Source organism: Oncorhynchus mykiss, chromosome 11, assembly GCF_013265735.2.
Source record: "Oncorhynchus mykiss isolate Arlee chromosome 11, USDA_OmykA_1.1, whole genome shotgun sequence".
Classification (NCBI taxonomy): domain Eukaryota; kingdom Metazoa; phylum Chordata; class Actinopteri; order Salmoniformes; family Salmonidae; genus Oncorhynchus; species Oncorhynchus mykiss.
Window position 1 is genome coordinate 60,132,656 of NC_048575.1, and position 12,788 is coordinate 60,145,443.

General features: G+C 43.0%; 1 protein-coding gene across 1 annotated transcript; it reads right to left on the minus strand.

Moving 5' to 3' along the window:
• Positions 1-2,471: 2,471 nt before the first annotated feature.
• On the minus strand, positions 2,472-3,063 carry LOC110535076 (chemokine-like receptor 1). The gene has a single exon (XM_036936624.1). The coding sequence runs from the start codon at positions 3,016-3,018 to the stop codon at positions 2,647-2,649; it is 372 nt and encodes a 123-aa protein (XP_036792519.1). The 5' UTR covers positions 3,019-3,063; the 3' UTR covers positions 2,472-2,646.
• Between the last annotated feature and the right edge of the window lie 9,725 nt (positions 3,064-12,788).

Here is a 12,788-nt window from a genome sequence, read left to right on the forward strand (position 1 = left end):
CATCATGACAACTTCAAAGGAACAGATGCAATATAGATATAAAATAACACACCCTCTAACACACAGGAATAGGATGTCCTGGCCGGATGCCCATATTTGGGCATGTACGCATCATCCGGACATAGGGTCATAAATCAACATTTTGACCCGTGCCGTCTACTTTATTCTCTCTGCAAAGCATCCGAGTGAGCTGGGTGAGCAATTATGCAGGTACTTTTCAGAAATGGACGACACAAACTGGATTCGCTAGATTTCTGGATAGGGCTAAGCTCAGAGATTCTTGCCTTGGCAAATCGCACTGTTAAGACACTGATGCTCTTTGCAATCACGTGCCTATGTGGGAGTGGATTCTCGCCCCTTACTAGCATGAAAACTAAATACAGGCACAGACTGTGTGTGGAAAATTATTTAAGACAGACTCTCTCCAATATAACCCAACATTGCAGAGTTATGTGCATCCTTTCAAGCATACCCTTCTCATTAACCTGTGGTGAGATATTCACCATTTTTGATGAACAAATAAAGTTTTATATGTAAGATGGCTAAATAAAGAGCAAAATTATTGATTATTATTATTATATTATTATTTGTGTCCTGGTCCTATAAGAGCTCTTTGTCACTTCCCACGAGCCGGGTTGTGACGAAAACCTCACTCGTTATTATTTTCAATAAATGTATCGTATAGTGTGTGTGTGTGGCAGGCTTACAATGATAGCAAAAAAACAACATTTGAGAGTGCGCTGACCCGGTGCTAGAGGGGGTACGCAGCAGGAGGTTGAATGTTTGAATGGGTACGGGACTATAACAAGTTTGGGAATAACTGCTTTATAGGATATGTAATTACACTTGACCTTTCAGTGTCACAGCAGATGACGTGACAGATGAATGTTGGCACGGTGGGCTGAATTACATTTCATGGTACAAATCCGATTACACAAAAACCTGTCAAACATAAGATGGGTGATGTGTGGCAGGAAATACAAATACTACTGACTGTCAACATACAGACAATATTCAACATTTGTTACTCGTTTTTGGTGATGACATTTTTTGCATATGGTAGTTTGCATTGCAGCTGATATAGATAACATAGAACCAACATTCTATGAATCGTTGTCATAATCCTTATCATTGAATTGGCAATTTGGACATGTCCTTAAAACCTCTACAGGATCGATGCCACGGGACGGTTGAGCTAAGGTTGTAAGGTTGTAAGCAACAAGAACATTTTCCAGGACATGGACATATCTGATATTGGCAGAAAGCTTACATTCTTGTTAATCTAACTGCACTGTCCAATTTACAGTAGCTATTAGTGAAAGAATAACGTGCTATCGTTTGAGGAGAGTGCACAGATATTAACTTGAAAAGTTATTTATAAACCAATTTGGCACATTTGGGCAGTCTTGATACAACATTTTGAACAGAAATGCAATGGTTCATTGGATCAGTCTAAAACTTTGCACAGAAAAACATCCCCACAGCATGATGCTGCCACCCCCATGCTTCACCGTAGGGATGGTGCCAGGTTTCCTCCAGACGTGATGCTTGACATTCAGGCCAAAGAGTTCAATCTTGGTTTCATCATGGTCTGAGAGTCTTTAGGTGCCTTTTGGCAAACTCTAAGCAGGCTGTCATGTGCATTTTATTAAGGAGTGGCTGTCTGGCCAATACCATAACGGCCTGGTTGGTGGAGTGCTGCAGAGATAGAGTTCCTCTGTGGAGATGGGAGAACCTATCAGTGACCATCAGGGTCTTGGTCATCTCCCTGAGGTATTTGAGGTTTAAAAAGTAAAAGTTTCAAAATTCCACAGAAATTTCATTTCGAAAAATGTACATCAACCCCTACAAAAACGGATAATCCAAAATCAAATTCACATTTCCTGTTGTTGCTGTACGAAACTGGCTCAAAATAAGATCCTACATCGGTATGTGTCAGGTCCTGCAAGCTCTAGTCCTGTCTTAGCTTGATTATTGTCCAGTTGTGTGGTCGAGTGTTGCAAGGAAAGACCTAGTTAAGCTGCAGCTGGCACAGAGCGGCACGTCTTGCTCATCATTGTAATCAGAGGGCTAATATAAATAGTATGCATGCCAGTCTCTCTTGGCTAAGAGTTGAGGAGAGACCGACTGCATCACTTATTTTTATAAGAAACAATGTGTCATCTGGATTATCCAAATAAAGTGTGACCAATATCTCCACAAGACCATACTCAATTTACTCATGAGAGAAACAAATCAAACAGGTAGATTGTTCGACATTATGTTAACATGAGACAAAGAACACGACTTGTGATTTTTTTCATTCTCCATCGTAGACAGTATGGAGCTGCCTAAGATTAAAATATATAGCATTGGGTTGAGGAAAATGTTTGCTGTGGCTACAGTGGTACCCACCATCAGTCCAGCTTTTATAACCGCCAGGTCGTAGCTTTGGTGGATCAGCTCAAACAGAACAAAGACATGGTAGGGCAGCAGATGAAGAACGTGGCTATCAGGGCAGTCATAAGTTAAGGGCTTGGAGGACTTGATCATCCGGTTGGTCCTCAGTCGCAGAATGATGACGGAGTAACAGAGGATGAGGAATGGGAGCACAAGTCTCCTGATAAACCGACCTACAGTGATCATCTTGTGGCTGTGTTGGTTTGTCTAGTTGTTGAAACACATGCTCTTCCCGACATGAGTCTTGGCATCGCGGAACACCAAGGAGGGGATGCTCAGTGCGACATAGGCAACCCAGACCAGGAACACCAATTCAAAGGCCTTGCCAATGGTGGAGTGTTCCTGAGCCCGCACTGGAAACGACACTGACACACAGTGGTCAACACTGATGACGACCAGGAGTAATATGCTGCCGAACATGTTCAGGAACATCACAAAAGAGCTGAATTTGCACATAAAGAGCTCAAAGATCCACTCCTTTGTTTCCGGGTAAATGATGTTGAAGGGTAGACTGGCACAGAATATGATGTCGGAGACGGCCAGGCTGAGGTACCAGGTGGTGTTGACCATCTTTTTCATATTGTGACCAGCGATCCAGATGACCACGCCATTCCCACAAACCCCCAGAAAAAAAACACATTGACCACCATGAGGGAAATGCATAAAACCTCCATGAAGCATGTATTAGGGGTTTTGAAAGCTACCTCCTCCTCACGAGGAGTAACAAGTGGAATTGCTATATTCCCCATAATCATAACCAAAACCATAAATGGTTTCAGAATCCTCCATTGTGTAGCAGTTCTTTGGCTTGCAATACCTGTCAAGATAAGATATTGTAGTTAGGAAACGGTTTTGATCACCCCTAGTTCTCTACCCCTACATCCGCTTCAGAGGAAGTGTACATACACTTAGGTTGGAGTCATTAAAATTCGTTATTCAACCACTCCACAATTTTCTTGTTAATAATAACAAACTATAGTTCTGGCAAGTCGGTTAGGACATCTACTTTGTGCATGCCACAAGTCATTTTTCCAACAATTGTTTACAGACAGATTATTTCACTGTATCACAATTCCAGTGGGTCAGAAGTTTACATTCACTAAGTTGACTGTGCCTTTAAACAGCTTGGAAAATTCCAGAAAATTATGTCATGGCTTTAGAAGCTTCTGATAGGCTAATTGACATCATTTGAGTCAATTGGAGGTGTACCTGTGGATGTATTTCAAGGCCTACCTTCAAAGTCAGTGCCTCTTTGCTTGACATAGTGGGAAAATCAAAAGAAATCCGCCAAGACCTCAGGAAAATATTGTAGACCTTCAAAAGTCTGGTTCATCCTTGAGAGCAATTTCCAAACGCCTGAAGGTACCACGTTCATCTGTACAAACAATAGTACACAAGTATAAACACCATGGGTCCACGCAGCCGTCATACCTCTCAGGAAGAAGACGCGTTCTGTCTCCTAGAGATGAACGTACTGTAAGGTCCTGGGTGTCGTGAGGGTGAAATCAGGCGCAGGAAGGCAGAGTTCAATAAAGTGCTACTTTAATGCACACACGGTGAACTACGGTCAACCCACTTACGGGTGCTCAAACCAAATGCCCCAGACACAGGGAAACGAAAACAGTCTAGCACTAAATACACAAACATGTACATCTAATGCAAACACCAGGGTTACAATAATCAAACCCGCACAAAGAACCAGGCGGACCGGCTGACTAATAAAGCCTCACTAATTATAACCAACTCAAAACAGGTGTACTCAATAAACACATAAGGAGGGGGAGAAAATAATCAGTGGCAGCTAATAGGCCGGCGACGACGACCGCCGAGCCCCACCCGAACGGGAAGTGGAGCCACCTTCGGTCAGAGTCATGACACGTACTTTGGTGTGAAAAGTGCAAATCAATCCCAGAGCAACAGCAAAGGACCTTGTGAAGATGCTGGAGGAAACAGGTACAAATGTATCTATATCCACAGTAAAACGAGTCCTATATCGACATAACCCGAAAGGCCGCTCAGCAAGGAAGAAACCACTCCCGCAAAACCACCATAAAAAAGCCAGACTACGGTTTGCAACTGCTCATGGGGACAAAGATCGTACTTTTTGGAGAAATGTCTACTGGTCTAATGAAACAAAAATAGAACTGTTTGCCATAATGACCATCATTATGTTTGGAGGAAAAAGGGGGAGGCTTGCAAGCCGAAAAACACCATCCCAACCGTGAAGCACCGTGGTGGCAGCATCATGTTGTTGGGGTGCTTTGCTGCAGGAGGGACTGCAGGGGGAAATTATGTGGATATATTGAAGCAACATCTCAAGACACCAGACAGGAAGTTAAAGCTTGGTCGCAAATGGGTCTTCCAAATGGACAATGACCCCAAGTATACTTCCAAAGTTGTGGTAAAATGGCTTAAGGACAACAAAGTCAAGGTATTTGAGTGAGCCTTGACCTAAATCCTATAGAGCATTTGTGAGCAGAACTGAAAAAGCGTGTGCGAGCAAGGAGGCCTACAAACCTGACTCAGTCACACCAGCTCTGTCAGGAGGAATGGGCCAAAATTCACACAATTTATTGTGGGAAGCTTGTGGAAGGCTATGCTACCAAATACTAATTGAGTGGATGTAAACTTCTGACCCACTGGGAATGTGATGAAAGAAATAAAAGCTGAAATAAATCATTCTCTCTCCTATTATTCTGACATTTCACATTCTTAAAATATAGTAGTGATCCTAAAAGGCATAAAACAGATAATTTTTTACTAGGATTAAATGTCAGGAATTGTGAAAAACTGAGTTTAAATGTATTTGGCTAAGGTGTATGTAAACTTGCGACTTCAACTGTAGGTAATCTACGTCTGTTTCCTAACATATCCACTTTAAATCAAATGTTATTTGTCACATACACGTGTTTAGCAGATGTTATTGTGGGTGTAGCGAAATGCTTGTGTTTCTAGCTCCGACTGCGCAGTAATATCTAACAAGTAATTTCTAACAATTTCACAACATATACCCAATACACACAAATCTAAGTAAAGGAATGGAATTAAGAATATATAAATATATAGACGAGCAATGTCAGAGCAGCATAGACTAAGACACAGTAGAATAAAGTAAATACATGTAAGAGATGAGTAATGCAAAATATGTAAACAATATTCAAATGACTAGTGTTCCATTTATTAAAGTGGCCAGTGATTTCAAGTCTATGTATATAGGCAGCAGCCTCTGATGTGCTAGTGATGGCTATTTAACAGTCTAATGGCCTTGAGATTGAAAAACGGCTTCTATATCTCGGTCCCAGCTTTGACGCACCTGTACTGACCTCACCTTCTGGATGATAGTGGAGTGAACAGGCAGTGGCTCGGGTGGTTGTTGTCCTTGATGATCTTTTGTGCTTTCCTGTGGCATCGGGTGCTGTACGTGCCCTGGAGGGCAGGTCGTTTTCCCCCGGTGATGCATTGTGCTGACTGCACCACCCTCTGGAGAGCCTTGCGGTTGCGGGCGGTGCGGTTGCCATACCAGGCGGTGATACAACCAGACAGGATGCTCTCAATTGTGCATCTGGAAAAGTTTGTCAGGGTTTTAGGTGACAAGCCAAATTTATTCAGCTTCCTGAGGCCGAAGAGGCGCTGTTGTGCCTTCTTCACCACACTGTGTGGGTGGTCCATTTAAATTTGTCAGCGATGTGTACACCGAGGAACTTGAAGCTTTACACCTTCTCCACTGTGGTCCCGTCGATGTGGATGGGGGGGGGGGGGTGCTCCCTCTGCTGTTTCCTGAAGTCTGCGATCATCTCCTTTGTTTTGTTGACGTTGAGTGAGGATATATTCCTGGCACCACGCTCCCAGAGCCCTCACCTCCTCCCTGTAAGCTGGCTCGTCATTGTTGGTAAACAAGCCTACTACTGTTGTGTCGTCTGCAAACTTGATGATGGAGCGTGCATGTCCAGGCAGTCATGGGTGAAGAGGGTGTACAGGAGAGGGCTGAGCATGCAGCCTTGTGGGGCCCCAGTGTTGAGGATCAGCGAAGTGGAGGTGTTGTTTCCTACCTTCACCAGCCTGGGCGGCCCGTCAGGAAGTCTAGGACCCAGTTGCACAGGGCGGGTTTCACACCCATGGCTTCAAGCTTAATGATGAGCTTGGAGGATACTATGGTGTTGAATGCTGAGCTATACTCAATGAACAGCATTCTTACATAGGTATTCCTCTTTTCCAGATGGAATAGGGCAGTGTGCAGTGAAATGGCGATTGCATCGTCTGTGGATCTAATGGGCCGGTAAGCAAATTGAAGTGGGTCTAAGGTGACTAGTATGGTAGAGGTGATATGATCCTTGACTAGTCTCTTAAAGCACTTCATGATGACAGAAGTGAGTGCTACGGGGCAATAGTAATTTAGTTCAGTTACCTTTGCTTTCTTGGGTGCAGGAACAATGGTGGACATCTTGAAGCATGTGGGACAGACTGTGATAGGGTGAGATTGAATATGTTGGTAAACACACCAGCCAGCTGGTTTGCACATGCTCTGAGGACACTGCGGCTAAGGATGCCATCTGGGCTGGCAGCCTTGTGAGGATTAACATGCTTAAATGTCTTACTCACGTCGGCCACAGAGAAGGAGAGCCCACAGTCCTTGGTAGCGGGCCGCGTCGGTTTCACCGTGTTACCCTCAAAGTGGGAAAAGAAGGTGTTTAGCTTGTCCAGAAGCATGACATCGGTGCCGCGACGTGGCTGGTTTTCCTTTTGTAGTCCGTAATTTCCTGTAGACCCTGCCACATACTTCTTCTGTCTGAGCCATTGAATTGCGTCTCCACTGTCTCTATACTGATGTTTTGCCTGTTTGATTGCCTTGCGGAAGGAACAACTACACTATTTGTACCCTACCATATTCCCAGTCACCTTGCCATGGTTAAATGCGGTGGTTCGCGCTTTCAGTTTTGCACGAATGCTGCCATCTATCCACGGTTTCTGGTTAGGGTGGGTTTTAATAGGTACAGTTGGTACAACATCTCCTATACACTTCCTGATCAATTCAGCCACCATATCAGTATATTCGTCAATGTTATTATTGGAGGCTACCCAGAACATAACCCGGTCCGCGGGATCAAAACAATCTTGAAGCATGGATTCCAATTGGTCAGACCAGCGTTGAAAAGTCCTTAGCACGGGTACATCCTGTTTGAGTTTCTGCCTACAGGAAGGGAGGAGCAAAATGGAGTCGTGGTCAGATTTGACAAAAGGAGGACGGAGAGGGCCTTGCAGGCATCCCGGAAGTTGGAGTAGCACTGGTCGAGTGTTTTAGCAGCGCGAGTACTACAGTCAATGTGTTGATAGATCTAAGAGCTAGAAGCACGTCAGCCCTCTCTGTCGGCGCCATCTTCAAACACGTTTTAGGTGGTCTAGTGGTTAACAGCACCACCTTCAACACAAATGTACTACAGTATATGTGCTCGTGGCCATGTGGGTTCAAATTCCATACCCATCGCTACGTTGTCAAACTGTCACCTCACTATCCTTCTTTTACTTTCTCCCATTTCTTCAATAAAATATCTGAAGAGTGCTCTTAAAAAAAGATAAAATACTGATATCTTTAAGTGTACTCGAAAATGTAACATATGTTTTACAAGTATTGAAAACATCCCCACAGTACTTAAAAATATATTAAGTATCTTAAGATCCTATCTAGGGGTTGGGGTGTACGGTTTGAGTATAGCCTGAAGGTAGGGAGGGGCAGTTCCTCTTGCTGCTCCATAGGCAAGCACCATGGTCTTTCAGCAAGCTTCGACTAGAAGCTAGTAGTGTGTGGAGGAGCGGGGTGACATGAGAGAACTTCGAGAGGTTGGAAAACCAGGTGGGCTGCAGCATTCTGGATAAGTTGCAGGGGTTTGATGGCACAAGCGGGGAGCCCAGCCAACATCAGATGATCTGAAGTAATAGTTCCAAAAGGAAGGGAAAGACCATACCCTACCTTACAGACCTTGTCAATACAGCTTTGACTCACTTGTGATATACCGTACTAACACTACGTTTTTGAGCAATACAACAAACTGAGTGTGCAGTTTCCCAAAGATGTCCAATCGCACCATTACTTTCATTACTCTATTTTGGCTTTCAAAGAAAATAAAATGTATTCATCACATCCTTCATAAACAGGTGTAGACTAACAATGCATAGAGAAAGAAAATAGAGAAATAAAATGAAAGTAAAACACGTAATAATAAATCCACTATGAATAGCGATAACTTGGCTATATAAATGGGGTACCAGTATCGAGTCGATGTGGAGGGGTACAAGGTAATTGAGGTAGATATGTACAAATAACTAGGAATAAAGTGGCAGATTAACAGTAGCAATAGTGTATTGCATGTCAAAGAAGTTAATGAAAAAAGGGCAAATGCAGATTGTCCGCAATGTCCAGGTAGCTATTTGGTTAACTATTTAAAATAACCATTTAGCAGTCTGGGGATAGAAGCTGTGCAGGGTCCTGTTGGTTCCAGACTTGGTGCATTGACACCGCTTGCCGTGCGGTAGCAGCGAGAACAGTGGCTGGGCCTTCCTCCAACACCGCCTGGTATAGAGATCCTGGATGGCAGGGAGCTCGAAACCAGTGATGTATGCACTATCCTCTGTAGTGCCTTGCTGTCGGATGCCAAGCAGTTGCCATACCACGCGATAATGGTGACTTTAAAACAGTTACAGAGTTTAATGGCTGTGATAGGAGAAACTGAGTATGAATCAACAACATTGTCATTTACTTTGGTATTGTGGAGTAACTACAAAGTGAAAAGGAGTAAACCTGTACAGAATAAAAATATTCCAATACATTCATCCTGTTTGCAATAAGGCATTAAAGTAAAACTGCCAAAGAATGTGACAAAGAAATTAACTCTATGTCCTGAATACAAAGCGTTAAATCCAACACATCACTGAGTACCACTTCATATTTTCAAGCACGGTGGTGGCTGCGTCATGTTATGGGTATGCTTGTCATTAGCAATGACTTGGGAGTTCTTTAGGAAAAAAAGAAACGGAATAGAGCTAAGCACATGCAAAATCCAAGAGGAAAAGCAGACTGAACCAGGTTTCCAGCAGACACTGCGAGACAAATTCACCTTTCAGCAGGACAATAACGTAAAACACACCGGATTTGCTTACTAAGAAGAAATTGAATGTTCCTAAGTAGCCTAGTTACAGTTTTGACTTAACTTGACTTGAAAATCTATGGCAATACTTGAAAATGTCTGTCTAGCAATGATTAACAACCAACTTGACTGAGCTTGAAGAATCTTTTTAATAATAATGTGCAAATATTGTACAATCAAGGTGTGGAAAGGGGCTGCCAGGTGGTTCTAACATGTATTGACTCATGGGTGTGAATACTTATGTAAATTCGATATTTCTGTATGTCATTTTTTTTAAACTTGCAAAAAAAAAAGTTATTCACTTCTTCATTGTGAGTTATTGTGTGTGGATGGGTGAGGAAAAACATATTTAATCAATTTAATCTAATTCAGTCTATAACACAACAAAATGTGGAATGTCAAGTGGTATGAATACTTTCTGAAGGCACTGTATTTGACTCGTTAAGCAAATGTTTACTCCTGAGCTTATTTAGGCTTGCCATAACAAAGGTGTTGAATACTTGACAATTCGGCTTTAAAAGTTTAGTACATTTTTAAACATAATTACACTTCGACATTATGGGGTATTGTGTGCAGGACAGTGACAATATCAATTTAACATATTTTAAATTCAGACTAACAGAGCAAAATGTGGAAAAAGTCAAGGGATGTAAAAACTTTAAAGGCACTTTACACAGCATTATCATAGGCACTACTTTATTTTGTTACTGTGGAACTTAGAGCATTGATACTAATTGAGTACTGCACCTATGCATGAATGCAGTGTGCTTGAACGATAAATCATGTTAACGTTATCTCTGTTTCAAGTATCATGTATTACTGTGTGTTGTACTAAGGACACAACCAAATTGGCAAGGATTTGAAGGAATCCCAACCGTGTAAAGGACACCGGAATTGTGGAGACAACGGACACAAAAAAAGTGTCTATATTTGCTTGATATTAAGGATACCACGTTGTTAGCACTAACCATAATGGGCCTGCTGCTGGACAAATGAGGGGGTGTGTGAGTAAAAAAGGAATAAAGGAAAAAGTTATAGGATTGTCTCCCTTTCCTAGCTCGACTAAAACAAACAAAGCAAAAATGTTTTCATGTGTAGGACAAATGGACAATATCGATTGCACCATAGAGGATTGGGCTACATATGCGGAGAGAATTGAGCAGTATTGCTTTGGTAATGGGTTAGAAAATGAGGGAAGTGGCAGTACTTCTCAGGATAATAGGAGCAAAAACATCTAACTTGCTACGTAGCTTTACAGCGCCAACAAAGCCAGCAGAGGAAACCTTCATAAAGATGTGTTAGACTCACCTAAATCCGAAGCCGCTGGTCATAGCCAAATGTTTCCGATTTCACAAACAGAATCAGCAAAAGACAGAGTCAGTACCGGAGTACATTGCAGAGCTCCTTCGACTCTCGCAGCTCTCAGCTTGGGATTGTCGGACACACTCAGAGACAGGCTTGTATGAGGGTTACACAATGAGAGCACACAGAAACAGCTCTTATCTGAAAGAGATCTGACATTGGTGAGCGTACTTGAACTGCCGCAAAAGACGCAGGCGGGTTACAGAGTAATCAAGTTTCACACCTGACATCAAGAGAAATCACATGCATGCTTTCGGTGCGGTAAAAAGTCACGAATGCCCGATTGCTGGTTTAAAGACAAAGACTGTAGACAATGTAATAAAAGAGGACACATACAAAAAATGTGCTAATCAAAGCAGAGTGATAAAGACAAAAATGTGAAACTGATTCAAAATGACTGATGTAGAATACGTCCCTTTCGTAAAGAGATAATATGGGTGACAACGGAGGTAGAGGGGGTGGCACTAAAAAGGAAATTAGACACATGGTCAGCTCTGTCTGTCAACTCACAAGGGCTACAAGAAAAACTTTCCAAATGTGAAACTGAAACCTACCACAGTGAAGTTAAAAACATACCCAGGTGAGAACTCCAATGGGAAAACTCAGTGGACACACTTTGGAGTTTTTGTGCTACAAAAAAGAGGTGTACCTTTGTTTGTTATGGAATGGCTGAGGAGCGTTTAGCTTATCTGGCAGTCAGTAAAGGTGATGCAAATCACTTCAAAACAGAGCAGTCGCTCTACTGACAAAAAAATGAACACAGCTACTGTCTCAGTCAGCACAGGTGTTCCAAGACAGAGTAGGCACCCTGAAACACAAAGCACAGATCGTACTCAAGGATGACTTGAAGCCGAAGTTTCAAAAGGCTCGTCCCGTACCTTATGCCATCTGCCCCAAGATCGGGGCAAAGCTCCAGTGTATGGAAGATGAAACCATTCTCTCCAAAGTCAACTGGTCTAACTGGGAAACAGCCATTGTGCCCATAATCAAAAAGACTGTTGCCATATGCATCTGTGGTGATTTCAAGGTCACAGTAAATCCTGTACTAAATCCAGAACAGTACCCGCTACCACGGATAGAGGACATCTTCACATCACTGACAGAATGATCTGGCTCAAGTGTAGCAGCAGATGGAAATGGAGGAGCCATTACAAAAATATCTCACCATCAACACACACAAGGGCCTTTAACACTACAACCGGCTGGATTTTGGAGTCTCCAGTACCCCAGCGTTATGGCAACTCGCTATGGACCAAGTCCTCCAGGGCATTCCCGGCACACAGTGCTATCTGGACGATATCATTGTGATGACGACGAACATCTGGCAAACCTATAGGAGGTTCTCACTCGACTGGCAAAGTACGTCTTGAAAGCAAATATTAGTTCAAGATCTCCATCGAGTACTGTGGGCAATTCACAGACACGGCCTTCACAAATGTCAGGACAAGATTTACGCAGTTCTGAAAGCACCAAAGCGGGAAGATGAGCCAGCTCCGCTCATTCCTGGGCCTTGTCAATATTACTACCCAACCTCTCCACTGTGTTGCACCCTTTGCACTGTTGGCTGCAACTGGAAAGCAAATGGAAGTGGTCTGAACAAGCTTGAAGAGACCCCAAAAAAGCTGATCTCTTCAGAAGAGGTGTTAACACACTATGATCCCAGCATATCACTACGCCTAGCCTGCGATGCTTCTCTGTATGGCATCGGCGCTGTACTCTCTGTCATGACGTTGGCCTGGGGTAGGTTTATGACAGTAATAAATCCCTCTTCCCCCCTTTTTCCTCTCTCTAACCTACTGATGTTACATTTGCAAACCCCTTGGTTAACATAGATATTCTGGGAACATC